Source organism: Petaurus breviceps, unplaced genomic scaffold, assembly GCF_028583685.1.
Source record: "Petaurus breviceps papuanus isolate PSGF00001 unplaced genomic scaffold, PetGlider_PUasm1.0 379, whole genome shotgun sequence".
NCBI lineage: Eukaryota > Metazoa > Chordata > Mammalia > Diprotodontia > Petauridae > Petaurus > Petaurus breviceps.
In genome coordinates, this window is record NW_027186303.1 from 2,227,812 (window position 1) to 2,245,706 (window position 17,895).

At 40.4% G+C, this 17,895-nt stretch overlaps 1 protein-coding gene across 1 annotated transcript in view; it reads right to left on the reverse strand.

The window, feature by feature from the left end:
• APPL2 (adaptor protein, phosphotyrosine interacting with PH domain and leucine zipper 2) overlaps positions 1–17,895 on the reverse strand; it is an 86,606-nt gene that overhangs the window by 56,971 nt on the left and 11,740 nt on the right. The window contains exon 2 of the mRNA XM_069099395.1: positions 13,998–14,096. Within this exon, the coding sequence (XP_068955496.1) occupies positions 13,998–14,096 (99 nt within the window). The remainder of the gene's footprint in view (positions 1–13,997; positions 14,097–17,895) is intronic.

Sequence of the window (17,895 nt, forward strand, 5' to 3'; positions counted from 1 at the left end):
TCTCTCTCTCTCTCTCTCTCTCTCTCTCTCTCTCTCTCTCTCTGTGTCTCTCTCTCAAGCCTCCTCCTATCTCTAATTTTCAGGCAGAAAACTCAAATAGCACTTTGATGTGTCCAGCTTGTGAGCTTCAGGAAAACTAAGGGTATGGGGGAGGAGAAACATACAGTGTAACATGCAAAAGTCTAGGGCAAGGAGGTTGTTTCAGGTAATGGCTGGGTCCTCTCAGTAGTGGTGCCTTACAAAAGAGTCTAGAAGGCTCACAGTTTTCCATGAGCTCCCTGGGGACCAAAAAAATCCCAGTAGACACTTCTCTTCCACATGTCTACTTGGCTGTTGTAGGAGCTAAAAACACAATGGGAGGCATTCTGGTATGGTAGTGAGAGCTGGCCTCAGATCTGGATTTGAGTTTTGCCTATTATCCATACTGCCTGAGTGGCCTCTGGTCAAGTCATTTCAATGCCCCTAGGCACTAGTAGTAGGTAGAAGAGAGCCTGTAGTCAGGAAGACCTAAGTTCAAATTCGGCCTTAGACACGACTAGCTGTGTGACCCTAGACAAGTCACTTAACCTTGTTTGATTCAGTTTTCTCATCTGTAAAGTGAGCCAGAGAAAGAAATGGCAAATCTCTCCAGGATCTTTGTCAAGAAAATACTAAATGGGATCATGAAGAATCAGACATGACTGAAACGACTGAACAACAGCCTTCTAAGATTATAAGTCGCAGAACAGTTGTTGATCTGTGTTGGTTGATGGCGGTTTCTCAAGGGGGCACAGCAATAAAATCACAGCTATCAAATAATGCTAATAGTTGGCAAGAAAAGATGAGTATGAGGAATTCATAGAAATAAGGGAAGGCTTGTAAGAAGTCACAAGAACCACAAAAATAATATACACAACCACAATAATGCCACACAATGCATAATGTAGATGAAAACAACACTAAGCAGCTAAATAATTTGTCCTCTACCCAGCTGTCAATGATCATATTACTGTCACTCCCCCATCCCTTCAACAACCTCCAATGGCTCCCTATTACCTCTAGGATCTATAAACATAAACAAATCTGACCTTTAAACTCTTCACAGTCTGGCTCATTTAGACCTCTCTGGGCTTTCTTATTTTTTATTTCCTTCCTTTCACTCTGTGTTCCAGGTATACTAGCTCACTTACTGTGCCTTTGACATGGTGCTCCAATTCCCATCGCCAGACCTTTGAACTGCCTGTCCCTTTGCTTCCACATCAGGAATCCCTGACTCTCCTGTAGTCTCCATTCAAGAGCTATCTTCTTCATGAAGCCTTTTCTGGTCTTCCCAGCAGGTAGGGAAACCTCTCCCCAAACTATTTTGTCTCCATTCTGAATAGACTTTTATATTTCCACAGCATCCTGAGGGCAGGGACTATTCTATTTTTGTCTTTATATGCCTAGTACTTAACAGAGTCCCTGGCACATAATAGGAGTGTAATAATTACTTTTTGATTAATTTATTACAGCATCAGCTTTCAAGACCCTTTCAGTTAGTCTGCAAAGCCAAGAGTATTTTCATCATAATAATGTCAATTTCTAATACAGAGGATATCAGTGGCTATAACCAACATAAAGTTCTTTGGGGGAGGGGTCATTCACTAATTTTTTTAATTAAAAACTTTTTTAAAATTTTAGTTTTCAAAATTTCCACAAGATTTTGAGTTACAAATTTTCTCCCTGTCTTTCCCCTGCCCCCACCCCAAAATAGTGAGTCTACTGAATACCCCTTTCCTCAATCTGCTCTCTCTTATACCTTCCCCCATCCCTTCTCTAACTTTCTAGTAGGGCAAGATGGATTTCTACACCCCAGTGCCTGTATATCTTATTTCCCAGTTGCATGTAAAAAAAAACCACAATTTTTTTAAACCTTTGTTTTTAAAACTTTGATTTCCAGATTCTTTCCTTTCTTCCATCCTCACCCACCCCCACTAGGAAGATAAGCAATTCAATATAAGTTGTACATATGTAGTTATGCAAAACATTTCCATAGTAGATATATTGTGAAAGACTAACTATATTTTCCTCCATCCTATCTTGCCCCTCACTTATTCTATTTTCTACTTTAATCCTGTTCCTTTTATTTCTATTTATTTTTTTTTTTTAAGCAATCGGGGTTAAGTAACTTGCTCAAGGTTGCAAGCCAGTTATTTCTGGGTGTGGTGCTAAGTATCTGAGCCCGGATTTGAACCCCAGGTCGCTGAGCCACCTGGCCGCCCCTAAGCAATTGGGGTTAAGTAACTTGCTCAAGGTTGCACGGCCAGGTGTTTCTGGGTGGGTGCTAAGTGTCTGAGCCCGGATTCAATCCACAAGTCATCCCGACAGTGGAGCCAGTGCTCTTACTTGCTGTGCTACCTGGCTGCCCCTAACCCTGTTCCTTTTAAAAAGTGTGTGCTTCTAACTACCCTCTCCCCCAATCTGCCCTCCCTTCTATCATCTCCCCTCTTATCCCCTTCCCTCCTACTTTCCTGTAGGGTAAGATACCCAATTGAGTGTGTATGTTATTCCCTCCTTAAGCCAAATTCAATGAGAGTAAGGTTGACCCATTCTCTTTCACTTTCCTGTTCTTCCCCTTCATTCTATCAGTTTTCTCTTGCCCCTTTTCTTTTTCTTTTTGGAGGGTGAAGGCAGGGCAATTGGGGTTAAGTGACTTACCGAAGGTCACATGGCTAGTAAGTGGGTCAAGTGTCTGAGGCCGGATTTGAACTTAGGTCCTCCTGACTCCAGGGCTGGTGCTCTATTCACCATGCCACCTAGCCACCCCCTCTTGTCTCTTTTATATGAGATAATTTACTCTATTATATCTCTCCCTATTTCTTTCTTTCATTATATTCCTTTCTCACCTCTTAATTTTATTTTTTAGATATCATCCCTTCCTATTCAACTGATCCTGTGCCCTCTATGTATACATGTACACATATACACACACTCACATATATATTTATATACCCATACACCCTCCTATATATACATATATATTCCCTTCAACTATCCTCATACTGAGAAAAGTCTCATGAGTTACAATTATCATTTTTCCATGTAGGAATGTAAATAGTTCAACTTTAATAAATTCCTTATGATTTCTTTTTCCTGTTTACCTTCTCATGCTTCTCTTGCTTCTTGTATTTGGAAGTCAAATTTTCTGTTCAGCTCTGTTTTTTTTTCATCAAGAATGCTTGAAAGTCCTCTATTTCATTGAATGACGATATTTTCCCCTGACGCATTATATTCAATCTTGCTGGATAGGTGATTCTTGGTTTTAATCCTAGCTCCTTTGACCACAGGAATATCATATTCCAAGTCCTTCGATCCCTTAATGTAGAAGCTGCTACATCTCATGTTATCCTGATTGTGTTTCTACAATACTTAAATGGTTTCTTCCTGGCTGCTTGTAATATTTTTTCCTTGACCTGGGAACTCTGGAATTTGACTATAATATTCCTAGGAGTTTTCTTTTTGGGATCTTTTTCAAGAGGAGATTGGTGAATTCTTTCAATTTATATTTTGCCCTCTGGTTCTAGAATATCAGGGCAATTTTCCCTGAGAATTTAATTTTTTTTTTGCTTTTTGGAGGGCAGTTGGGGTTAAGTGACTTGCCCAAGGTCACATGGCTAGTTTTTTTGTGCTAAGTTTCTGAGGTCAGATTTGAACTCAGGTCCTCCTGACTCCAGGGCCTGTGCTTTATTCACTGCGCCACCTAGCTGCCCCTGAGAATTTCTTGAAGGAGGATTTCTAGGTTCTTTTTTTGATCATGGCTTTCAGGTAGTCCAATAATTTTTAATTTATCTCTCCTGGATCTATTTTCCAGGTCAATGGATTTTCCAATGAGATATTTCACATTGCCTTCTATTTTTTCATTTGTTTGGATCTGTTTTATAGTATCTTGATTTCTCATAAAGTAATTAGCTTCCATTTGCTCTGATCTAATTTTGAAGTAATTATTCTCTTCAGTGAGATTTTGAAATTCCTTTTCCATCTGGCAAATTTGGCTTTATAAGGTATTCTTCTCCTCATTGGCTTTTTGGGCCTCTTTTTCCATTTGAGTTAAGTCTATTTTTTAAGGTGTTATTTTCTTCAGTATTTTTTGGGTCTCCTTTAGCAGGTTGTTGACTCACTTTTCATGATTTTCTTTCATCATTCTCATTTCTCTTCCCAATTTTTCCTCCACTTCTCTTATGTGATTTTCAAAATCCCTCATGAGCTCCTCCATGATGTAACCAGCTCATATTTCTCTTGGAAGCTTTTGATGCAGGAGTTTTGCCTTTGTTGATTTCTTCTGGTTCCATGCTGTGATCCTTTTTTCCCAAAAAAGGATTCTATGGTCTGATTGTGCTTCCTCTGCTTGCTCATCTTGCCAGACAATTACTTGACTTTTGAGCTCTTTGCCACAGTAGAACTTTGCTTCCAGAGTGGAGAGCTTTGTCCCAAATCACTGGGATTTTCACAAATGTTGTCAGAGGTCTGAGGAGGGCTCCCACTCTACAGCCACCAGAAGTTCTGGCACACTGGCATTTCTCACCCCAGGACCACCACCCAAGACAGCGACCTAGATCCAAGCAGGTCAAAGCAAGAGCAATTACCCTATGAAGGGTCACTTGGTCCCCCTACAATCTGTAGGCCAGGAGCTCCGGAGGCAGTTATGTGGCAGCAGCTGCATCTGCTGTTCCCAAGGGGTTCATGCAGAAAAATACTTTAATGATGCCTTAAACAGTAAATAGTTGTAGAATATTATGAGTAGTATATTAAATGTCCCTGAGTATTCTCAACATATTTTTGTTGTTGTTATTGAAAGTGGTTCTCCACCACCACCACCAAAAACAGAATTGGGAACTGCTGGAGCGGGGAGTTCCCAGAGAAGTTACCCCTACAGAAGCAGATCAGTAGCTCTACTCCTTACAGTCTTAGAGGGCTACCTGGGGCATTGAGAGGCGAGTGACTTACCCAGGAGCATATAGTCTCTATGTGTCAGAGGTAGGATTTGAACCCAGGTTTTTGGGTCTCCAAACCTCATTCTTTAACTGTTATTTCACCCTGATTTTCTCTAGGCCAAGAAGTCAAAATAAAATACAGTGAAACAAACACAAATCAATCTTTATTTATTTTTTTCTTTTGCTGTCTGAATGATTAGAGATTTTTTCTTTCCTTTTTTTTTGGTCTAGAGTTGTGATTTCAATGACATTTGTTCAGTGATTCAATCATAGCCAGCTCTATAAGACTCTATGGACTTTTTGTCCCTGTGGTTTTCCCAGCAAAGATACTGGGATGGTTTGCTGTTTTCTCTAGTGTGTCCCCATTTTACAGATCAGGAAACAGGAAAATATGAGTTAAGTGATTGCACAGGGTCGCACAGCTAGTATCTGAGACTAGATTTGAACTCAGATCTTCCCAATTCCCAGTCAAGTGCTCTATCTAATGCACTACCTAACTGCCCCTTCAAAATCATAGGGAACAGGGCAGCTAGGCAGCACAGTGGATAGAGCACCTGCCCCAGTCAGGAGGAACTGAATTAAAATCTGACCTGAGGCACTTACTGTGGGACTCTGGACAAGTGCCTTAATCCTGATTGCTTCTAAAAAAGCATAGGGAACTGCTGATGAGAAAACTCCTTTTACTAATCAACTAGTGGTCACTGATTATTATTAACAATTAGTGGTCATTGATTAGGTACCTGTTATATGTCAGGAACCAAGAATAAAAAAAAACCAAAACAATAAAGAGCAAATGTTCTTCAACTGGTAGAGGAGTGCCTGGGGTGCTGAGAGGTGAAGGAAGTGACTTGTCTAGGGTCATGTAACAAGCATACAGAGTGAAAGACAGGACTTGAACCCAGGTCCTCCTGATTTTGGTTATCTATACACTATGCTGGGCTGCTTCTCCAGGACAAAACTAATCCTAAAGATCACAGATTTAGAGAGAGAAGAGACCTCAACCCTGCAGTATGGCAAAGGAAGAAACTGAGGCCCAGAAAAGTTAAATGACTTGTCCAAAGTCACAGAGTTAGGATTTGAATCTGGTCACTCTGATCCAAAGTCAGTGAATGACCTTTCTTCCCACTGGACCTGACTTCCTCTTAAAATATACCCTCATAAATGCCTGATTAAAAATTTTTTAAAATGATATATTTTCCATTACCTACATTTCCCAATATAATCTCTCTTAACCTTCCCAGGGAATAATTCCTTATAACAAATAAGAAAATAAAGAAGAAAATAAAAGTCTAGCAAAACCAGTCAACATACTGAAAAAAAAAATCAGATGCTATCTATTTATACTGCTTCAGACAAAGACTCTTCCATCCCTGCAAAGGAGCCAGGGGCCTTGCTTTCTCCACTATCTTCTTCATTGTTTTGTTGTTTTTCTTTCTATTTTAATTGTAATCATTATGGCTCTTATTTATTACTATTATTATTATTATGGTTCTGCTCACTTCATTTTGCATCTGTTCATGTAAGTCTTTCTTAAATGCCTGATTTAAAAAAAAAGTCCCAAAGGTGGTTTGTAAATACACTGAGAACATGGGAAAGGGAGGGGGATAGAGGCTAATTCAGAATACATTTCAGTGACTCAGTAGAGTTTGGCAACAACTAGCTAAGAAAACCATAACTGGGGGTGGGGGGAAGGAAACACTAAAAGGAATTGGTTGAAATTTAGGGGATCTGTCTGGATAAAAGAAACCAATATTCAAACAAATGGGTCAAAGAAGAGACCCCGTTCTTTTTGTAAATCCCAAATGGAAAAGACTGAACAAAGTTGAGACCCAAAATGTAGTCTATCCTGACACCTCTGTTCCCAAGACTGTTCCGGGCTGTTCCCTGGGGTTGGCAGCTGGGATTAGACAGTCTCACTCACATCCTCTGCATGAAAATTAGAGATGGGAGGGAGGGAGATCTTTGGCCAAAGAGAAGGCCCAAGTGAAAGTCATGTGCTCTAAGCTCCAGCCTCTTGGAATGCAAGGCTCACTTCTTTTTTTTTTTTTTTTTGGCCAAACTCAAGTTTCTGGTTCAAAAAGAAACAAATGCAGAATGGAGTGATTGGCCATAACCAGGTAGCCTGAGGTAATGGTGGAAATGGGGATTGGAGGCTCTTGGGAAGGGGCCAGAGCCTGGACGACAGCATTTGGAGATTTCTAGGTCTCCAAGTCAATTAGAAATCATTAGATTTCAGGATTAAAGTCACTAAATTAAAAGAAATTCAGTTGATTTATGAAGCAGCAGTTACTATTTGCCAGACACTGGGGATAGGATGACAAAAAACAAAGGAATCCCTTTGCTCAAGAAGATTACATTCTGGGGGAGTGGGAAAACACTGTTTGGATAGATTAAATACAATACATATGAAGTGACAGAAACTATTTCAGTGGGAGGGAAGCACTGACCGCTGAGGCTCAGGAAGTGCTATTTGAACTGAACTTTTAAAGGAAGTCAGGGTATCCCATGGCCTGTCAGTATGGAAGAAGTGCATTCCTGCTTTGGGGGGACTAACTGTGAGAAAGTTGGAATAGGGAATGGGTAAAAAGGACTATACTAGGAAAGGTGGGTAAGTATTTCTAGTAGTGGGTTTTTCAATCCCCCTAAAGATGTAAATATTCTGCCTTGGCACTACCTCAGCTGCTTACTTCTCAGTGCTCTAGGTAACTCTCTGTGCCTCTGAGTTGCATTGCAGAAGTTTTTGGAGGTGGGGGGACAGGAGGTAACATGGTTAGACCTGTGTTTTAGGAATACCAGTTGGCAGCTGTGTAAAGGATGAATAGAGACTTTGGAAGCCAGGATACTGAACAACAACAACAACAAAATACATTGCTGGCCTCCTGCATGGTGATTTCCATGTTGCTATTTATTTAGGCTATTCATGGGAAATGGGCAGCTAGGTGGTCCTATAGTGCACAGAGCACTGGGCCTGGAGTCAGGAAGACTCATATTCCTGAGTTCAAATCTGGCCTCAGAAACTTACTAGCTATGTGACCCTGGGTAAGTCATTCAACCCTGTTGGCCTCAGTTTCTCATCTGTAAAACGAGCTAGAGAAGGAAACGGCCAATTATCGCAATATCTTTGCCAAGAAAATGCCAAATGGGGTCATGAAAAATTGGACATGACTGAACAGTAACAAAATTCATGGTAATAATATAGAAACACATTCACTCCCCAAAAAGAACAATCTTTGAAAAATGAATGAAAAGATTCATATCTGGCCACATTGGGAGCCAAATGGAGGTGAGCCATGGAATTGAAATGGCCTAAATTATTAACAGAAAGGAGTAATGAATGCACTTGATGTCAACAATCAGTTCAAGATGGTTTCATTACTATGATAGTCATATCTGCTGCCATTTCTTTTTTTTTTTTTAAAGCAATTGGGGGGGCAGAGTCAAGATGGCGGAGTAGAAACATGACCTCCAAGCGGCTCCAGCTTCCACCTTCCCCAATTAATGTGAAAAAGGGACTCTGAACAAACTTTGGAGCTGCAGAACCCACAAAATGACACACAGAAGCTAACCTCCCGCTGAGGACAGCCCGGCAGGCCAGCAGCAAGCAGCCAGCATAGCGCTTTGGGAGCAAGCCCAGCTCCACATGGAGGTTTTAGCCCCAGGGCGGGCCTCACCAGCCACCAGCCAAAGGGACTCCAGATCAGCAGCAGCTGTGGCCATTTCCAGAATTATCAACACATAGATGCGAAGAACAAAGTGAGAGGTCAGTGCAGTCTGGACTTTGGGACCCAGTAAGTGGGAGTGCATGGCTGAGATGCCGGCACAGCCAGCCAGCTCCACGTGGCAGCTTCAGCTCCTGGCCTGCAGAGTGTAGGGGGACCAAGCGACCAGTCTGAGGGGTAATTGCTCTTGCTTTAACCTGCTTGGATCTGGATTGTGGTCTAGGGTGAAGGTCCTGGGGTGTGTGACCAGCTTGCTAGAGCGTATGGAGGCCTCAGAGAGGGCACCCATCTAATAACTCCAGCAGCTGAGAAAACCCCAGCATTTGGGACAGAAGCTCCCCTGTCTGGTGGCAGAGTCCTACTGTGGAAAAAAGCCCAGAGATCAAGTAACTGAGGGGAGACATGACCAGGCAAAGGAAACAAAGCATACAGAAGATTCCAACATTAGACTCCTATTTTGGGGACAAAAAGGAGCAAAGCATGGAACAGGAGGAAGACAGTGAAGTCAGAACTCCTGCACCAAAAGCTTCAAAGGAAAATACGAGCTGGTTACGGGCCATAGAGGAAGCAGATAAGAGAAGTGGAGGAAAAATTGGGAAGAGAAATTGGAATAATGCAAGAAAATTATGAAATGAGAGTCAACAGCCTGACTGAGGAAAATCACACCTTAAAAAACAGACTAACCCAAATGGCAAAGGAGACTCAAAAAGACAATGTAGAGAAGAATGCCTTAAAAAGCCAAATTTGCCAGATGGAAGAAGAATCTCAAAAGCTCACTGAGGAGAATCATTGCTTCAGAATTAGATTGGAGCAAATGAAAACTAATGACTTTATGAGAAATCAAGATGCTGTTAAACAGATCCAAACAAATGAAAGAATAGAAGACAATGTGAAATATCTCATGGGAAAAACCACTTACCTGGAAAATAGATCCAGGAGAGATAATTTAAAAATTATTGGACTACCTGAAAGCCATGACCAAAGTAAGAACCTAGAAAGCATCCTCCAGGAAGTTCTCAAAGAAAACTGCCCTGATGTTTTAGAACCAGAGGGCAAAATAGAGGTTGAAAGAATCCACCGGTCACCTCCTGAAAAAGATCCCCAAAAGAAAACTCCTAGGAATATTATAGCCAGGTTCTGGAATTCCCAGATTAAGGAGAGAATATTACAAGTAGCCAGGAAGAAACAATTTGAATATTGTAGAAACTCAATCAGAACAACCCAGGATCTGGCAGCTTCTACTCTGAGGGATCAAAAGGCTTGGAATATGATATTCCAGAGGGCAAAGGAGCTAGGATTAAAACCAAGAATCACCTACCCAGCAAAACTGAGTACCATGTTTCAGGGGAAAATATGGTCATTCAGTGAAATAGAGGACCTTCAAGCATTCTTGATGAAAAAACTGGAGTTGAATAGAAAATTTGACATTCAAATACAAGAAGCAAGAGAAGCATGAGAAGGTCAACAGGGAAAAGAAATCATAAGGAACTTATCAAAGTTGAATTATTAACATTCCTCCATGGAAAAACAATAATTGTAACTTATGAAACTTTTCTCAGTATGAAAATGGTTGAAGGGAATAGAAATATATATGTCTATATATGAGAGCATATAGGCATATGAATACATATGTGAATGTGTGTATATATGTTTACAGGCATACATAGATAGAGGGCACAGGACCAATTTAACAGGAAGGAATGATACTTAAATGGTGACATTAAGAAGTGAGAGAGGAATATAATGAGAGGAGATGGAGAGAGACAGATTGGGGTAAATTATCTCATATAGAAGAGGCAAGGGAAAATGGTTACAATGGAGGGGAAGAATAGGAAGGCAAAAGGGAATGGGTAAACCCAATTTCCATTGAATTTGGCTTGGGGAGGGAATGAAATACATACTAAATAGGGTATCTCACCCTACAGGAGAGTAGGGGGGAAGGGGATGAGAAGGGGGAATGATGGAAGAGAGGGCAGGCTGGGGAGGAGGGAAGTTGGAAGCACCCACTTTTGAAAAGGGACAGGATCAAAGTGGAGAATAGAACAAGAGGGAGGTGGGATAGGAGTGAGGCAAATATAGTCAGTCTTTTACAATATATCTACTATGTTATTGTTTTGCATTAGCCACACATGTACAACCTATACTGAACTGCTTATCTTCCCAGTAAGGGTGGGTGACAAAGGAGGAAGAGAATGAATCTGTAATTCAGTTTTAAAATCAAATGTTTAAATATATATACTATTATTAATACTATTTTATATGTAATTGGGAAATAAGATATACAGGCACTGGGGCATAGAGATCCACCATGCCCTACTGGAAAAGTCGAAAGGGGTATGGAAGTAAAAATGGGAGAGAGAAGATTGGAGGAGGGGATATCCTGTGGGACTGCTACTTTGGGGAGGTGTATAGGGGGAAAACAGGGAGAAAATTTGTAACTCAAAATCTGGTGGAAATGAATGATGTAAATCAGAAAAATAAAAAGCAATTGGGGTTAAGTAACTTGCCCAAGGTTACACAGCCAGTTTTTTTTTGTGTGGGTGTTAAGTGTCTGAGGCCAGAACCAATTCTGGGTCCTCCCAAGTGGGAATGGAAAAGCATTTATTATTCACTTACAGTGTGCCATGCACTGTGTTCAGTGTTGGGATGCAATGATGAGCAAGCAGGATAATCCCTGACCTCAAGGAGATTACACTCTAATGTGGGAAGAAAACACAAAGAAAGAAAACAGGTGAGTGGTGGTCAGGGAGGGCTGTCTAGGCAGTAGTGGTCTAATCTGCTTCTCCAAGCTGTGGCATTTTCCTAACTTCAGCTCTGATTCCTCCCCCATACAAGGCACAATAAACAAATCTGGGGCTCTGGGGGCAATACACAAATCAATATTATGGAATGAAATGGAAAGGAGCCTGGGCAAGTTACTTAACCCCTTGGTACCTGAGGAATATCTTAAGATGCTGAGTTGTAGAGCAGAGATGGACTTGTACAGGTAGAAAGAATTTCCTCCTTAGGAATTTCCAAGCCAATGAAATCATAATCCAGACCCAAAAGCTACACAAGGGACAACAGACTATCTAGAATTACTCTGGAGGCCATCAGTGAGGGGGAGAAAAGAGGGATGGGAGAAGTGTATGCATTTGCCTAGCTCTGGTCCTGTGGTCCTGGGTAGGAATGGGTAACAATGATCATAACTCATTTTTTCCATTTTGTCAAGATCACTACTGTGCATCCGGTACAAGGGACCATGCTGAACCCAAGGGTTCAAACAAATAATCCTTTTTTTGCTTGTCTTATTCAGTTTCTATTTATTTTTAATTTATGTAATAAAACAAGCATTTACATATGAAACTGCAAATCTACTCAATTCCTATTCCAATATTTTCAGGTGCAAGAAATCCACAAACACCAACACAAATGCACAAGGGACATAGCAATTTTTCTTACCAGGGCAAGCAACACCAAATAATCTGTCAAAGAAACTTCTGAAGACAAATGTAGTTGAACAGGTGCAGAGGGAGACACCAAGAACCCAGTCCCATGAATGGTGACTCACCATACTATGAGTGTGCTATGTGGCAGCTTCCTATTTTAACTCATTATTCTTCCAAAAAGGTACTAAACTCAATTTTTTTCCTACCTGAGTTGACAAATCCCTGAGTCAGCAGGGTTGCTGAATTAGCATATCTCTATAAATTTTGGTGCTCTAGAATAAGGTCCTAATCACCCTGGCCTAGTTATGATTTTGCTTGTTTTAAAAATGTTTTCTTTTACTGATATCTTCTCTTTTTTATATCACCTGCATTTCTCAAGATATCCCTATGCTTCTACCTTCCTACCCAGAGGATCCTCCCTTATAACAAAGAATGAAAAAGAGAGGAGGGAAGCCCAGTTCAGCAAAACCGACACATTGACCAAGACTGAAATTTTATGTAATGATTCATACACATTCATAGTCTCCCATCTCTGCAAATGGAAATAGAAACACACCTTCCCATATATCTTCTTTGGGGATCAAACTTAGTTATTTTTATTTGTCAGCCGTCAGTTTTGTTAGTTTGGGGCTTTTAGCACTCTCCATTTGCATTGTTGTTGTGTTTATCTATCTTGTTTTCCTGGTTCTTCTCACTTCACTTTGCATCAGTTCATATAAATTTTCTCATGCTTCTCTGCACTCATCACAGTCATCATTTCTTATAGTGCAGTAATTTACCACCACTTGTTAAACCATCCTCTAATCAATGGGCATCTATTTGGTTTCCAGCAATTTGGTTCCACAAAAAGTGTTGCTGGTAATAATTTGGTTACATGAGTGCTTCTTAATCTTAAAAAGTATCCACATTCACTATTTAGCAATCTTTTTCCTCCTGGGAAGTGTTTTGTTTGCAAGGCATATATGTATATGAGGAACTTGGGAAAGTCCTCAATAATCTTAGACCTATGACTTAAACTTTTCAGAATAAGTATTAAAGAAGCACAATCTTTATCCTTCCACATTGAGAAGTTGGGAATTTGTTAGACATGCACAAAGGACATGGAACCTCGGAGATCAGCTAGTCTAGACTACACCTTCCTGTTTTACAGAAGAGGCAGATTAGCAGAGGCAAGAGTCAGGATTGACTGCAGGAAGACTGGGCTGCAAATCCTGCCTCGAACACTTACTAGCTATGTGATCCTGGACAAGTCATTTCTCTGAATATCAGTTTCCTCATCTGTAAAATGACCAAATTGGACTAGATCACCTCTGAGGTCCCTTCCAGCCCTATATCTAAGATACCATGGTCTCAGTTAAATCAAAACATCCTTAAAGTCTTTTTTGGGGAAGAAGGAGAGACAAGACAAGTTTGACTACCTTTTCTTGTACGATGAATGAAAGCTAACTCTGAATGGCTTAGCTGTTCTCAGCAATATAATGATCCAAGGCAGTTCTGAAGGGCTGATGATAAAAATGCTATCCTCCACCAGAGAAAGAACTGATAGAATCTGAACGCAGATCAAAGCAAACTCTTTTTTGCTTTCTTTTTTTGATCTGTGTTTTCTTTTGCAACAGGGCTAATGTGGAAATATATTTTACATGGCTGCACGTTTAATCTATATCAAATTGCCTGCCTGCTTAAGGAGGGGAGAGGGAAAGAGGGAGAGAGAATTTGGAACTCAAAATTTTAAAAAGCCAATGTTAAAAATTTTTTAAATGTAATCAAGGGAAAAAATAAGGGAGAGCAAAAATTTGATTCCTTTTTCTAAAATGTTAGTTTTAGGCAGACTTCTGGAAGATCCTGCAAGGTTAGTTAGGAAGACACAAGTATGCATTGTCAGAAATGTGAGACCACCATACCTGGGCTCCATAAACTCGCTGCATGGCCTGCAGTAACTGGTTTGTATAATCTGTGAGGGTCCCTGCATCTTCTTCAAAGACACTCAGTAAGGAACGAGTCTGGAAGAAAAGACAAGAAAGAAAAAAAGAGCATGTTCTTAGTCATAAGTCCTAAGATCATGACCTTGGAGTCCAAACTTAGCAATTTTATTTTAAAATTTTTAAAATATTTTATTTTCCCACCAATTACTTGTAAAAACAATTTTTAACATTCATTTCTTAAAACTTTTTGAGTTCCAAATTCTCTTTATCCCCCCCACCCTCCTCAGTGAGAAAGAGAACAATTTGACATATAACCTAATCATTTTACAGAGAAGGAAACTGAGGTTCAGAGTGGGGAAGGCCACACAGGCAGTAAGTACAAAAGCTGGGATTCAAACTCAGGTCCTCCGAATCAAAATCCCTTGCCTTTTTCACTATACCCTGCTGCCTTGACAAATCACAACATTTTGGAGATGTCCTTTCAGCATCCCTTTGAAAGAAAAAAACACACTGGAGGGCCTGGAGGGTGTTGTCTGCCAAGCCTTGAAATTTTTCCGATTCTTTTGTTTCTGACATCAGTGGGAACAAATTCTAGGGGCCCTTAATTCAGAGCTCCAGGATATAGCACATGGGAAGAAGGAATGAGAGATGAGCATCAGCTATCAAGAACCACAGAAAGGAAGAAAATCACATTTTAAGGGGATTAAAATCAGGAGAGGCATACTGGCTGACCTGATTTGATCCCATATCTAAGCCCCAGGACGGTCCATCCAATCAACCTGGTGTGACAAGGAGAGTCCCACCTGCCAGTCCAAATAAAGAACTCATTATCAGTTCTATCTGGGTACCTGGGGTGGGTAATCAGGGCCTGAGCACCTGCTGTGCGTAATCATCCCATAAGTCCGCCATCTGGCTGGGAGGGTGCCAGTGCAGGCCTCTTCCAAGATTCACAAGACCTTAGACCTACTAGGCCATCTTGTCCAACCTGTACTTGTACAGGAATTCTGCCCATGGCACCTCCTCCTAAAGGGTCATCCAGCCTTAGCCAGAGCACCTCTGCAGATGGGGAGCCCACTATTTCCCAAGAAGACCATTCCACATCTCTGTTTTTCCTAACATTGGGTCTAAATCTTCCCTCACTCTTTCCATTTTCCACTCTTTTTGGCCCACATTTCATGGGCTTAATTTTCAAAGTTGAGCAGACTAAACTATAAAACAACTAAAAGGGAATGTTGCATAGTCACAAAGAACAAATATGGCCTCAAAGAAGAGCTCTAACCACCCCCCCCCCACACACTCTTTTGTGGAGGTGGGAGGTCCATTGGTTTGGAAAAGGGGATTTACTGTCAGATTGGTTTTAAATGCCTGTTTTATTCCATAAATTAAAAAAATAAATAATTATATTTTGTTGATTATTTTTCCTCTTTTTCTTTAAAAAATATTCTTTATTATATAGGTTAGCTCTCTGGGTGGTGTACATACATACAATTAAGGATTTATAGATCTGGATAGATAGGTATTGAGATAAGTAGAGCTAGCTAGCTGGATATTTATATCTATACATTGTCTCCCCAGATTAGACTGTAAACTCCTTGAGGATAGGAACTGTTTCAAAGTGTCTCATTTGTGTGCCTACTACAGTGCCTGGTACACAAATGCTTTGTTGCTCATTCATGTATAATATATGGTAACTACATGGGAAATTACAGAGAGATAGGACAAAGGTCAATATGCAGCTGAGGGGTATAATCATTACCAACCAAGGGGATCAGGGAAAATTTCATTGGAGGAAGTAGAATTTAAGATAAACTTGGAAAAGAAGTAGATAGAGAGCTAGCCATGGAGTCAGGAAGGCCTGGGTTCAAGTCCTGCTTCTGACACATACCATCTGTGTGGCATTGGTCAAGTAACTTCTCTGGGCCCTAGGTAACTCTGAAAGCCTCCTGTTGCAGAGAAGGCACAGACCTGCACAGACTCTCAATAGAGATATATACTATATACTCTCTCTCTCTCTCTTTATATATATATACATATACATATACATATATGTATACACACCATATATATACCCTCTCTCTCTATATATATATATACTCTATATACTCTGTATATATATATATACAGAGAGTGAGTATATAGTATCTATATATAGACATATACACTCTATATATACCATATATACTCTCTATATACTCTTTCTATATATATACTCTGTATATATATACAGAGAAAGAGAGAGAGAGGGAGAGAGAGAGAGAGAGAGAGAGAGAGAGAGAGAGAGAGAGAGAGAGAGAGAGAGAGAGAGAGAGAGTGACTATATAGTATATATCTCTATTGAGAATTTGTGCAGGTCTGTGCCTTCTCTGCAACAGGAGGCTTTCAGAGTTACCTAGGGCCCAGAGAAGTTACTTGACCAATGCCACACAGATGGTATGTGTCAGAAGCAGGACTTGAACCCAGGCCTTCCTGACTCCATGGCTAGCTCTCTATTCATTTTTTTCAAGTTTATCTTAAATTCTACCTCCTCCAATGAAATTTTCCCTGATCCCCTTGGTTGGTAATGATTAGACCCCTCAGTTGCACATCCTATATCTCTCCAATTTCCCATGTAGTTATCATATATTATACATGAATGAACAATGATGCGTTTGTGTACCAGGCACTGTAGTAGGTACAGAAATGAGATAGAGTGAAACAGTTCCTACCCTCAAGGAGTTTACATTCTAATCTAGGGATATGAGATCACAGGGTCAGTTGCTATTGCAATCTGAAAGATGGGCAGGAATTCAAAAGAAGAAAGGAAGGAAAAACATTCCATGTAGGAGAAAGGGTGAAAACAAAGGAGTTTCTGTGGTGAAGAGATCACAGAAAAAAAAGTAACATCAGGAGAAGGTTGGAATGGTGCCAAAGTGTTGAGAACCTTAAATTCTAGGTAGAAGAGACTGGCCTTCACCCAGGAGGCAAGAGGGAGCCATTGAAGATGATGGATCAACTATTGATCATGGATGAGCTATTAAACATTCCAATATCTTTGCCAACAAAACCTCAAATGGGGTCATGGAAAATCAGACATGACTGAAATGAATGAATAACAAAAATGTGTCTGATGCTGTTCTAGACACTTGGCATACAGAGACAAAAGTGAAACTGTCCCTGCCTTCAAGAAGCATATATTTTATTAGAAGAAAGAAGCTGTACAAATGTAAGTGTGTACTAAAAATATTAAAGGTAACTTGGGGGAGGCAGGGTGGCACTAGTAAGTATGTTCCAGGGTTTAGGAAAAACTTTCTGGAGAAGCCTTCCCCTGAGTTAGCATGGAGCTAGGATTCTTCAGGGGGTATTTTCTCCCCTCTGAAGCTGGGCAGGTGTTATCATACCTTCCAGATCCAGAATGGAAAAGTGACTCTACTCTTTCTATTCTGACATAGGCAGCTCCTTATTTTCAGGATTCTTCATCCTGAATCTAACTTCTATCCTTGCCTGTACTGGAAGAAAGTATATTCAGGGAGACAGAAAGATGGGATGGTGGTGATGGTGGTGGGAATGAGCACCAGACTGTGGGGCATGGATTACCCCAAATTCTGCAAGAATGCAAAAGTATAACAGGTTTGCTGCAAGGAGGAGAAGAGTGAGGAGCTATATATTTGGAAATAAAGATGATATAAAGACTAAAGATATAGGGGGAGGGACTGGACCTATATTTTCATAAACAAAACTAAACAAAACACCACCCTTCCTGGATGTCATTTAAATGCAGTATTCTTAGGGAGTCATGGAAAGACTTATATGAACTGATGCAAAGTGAAATAAGCAGTAAACAATACACAGAATTATAGCAACAACATGAAAACAACAAAAACAGAAATGGGACTCAGGC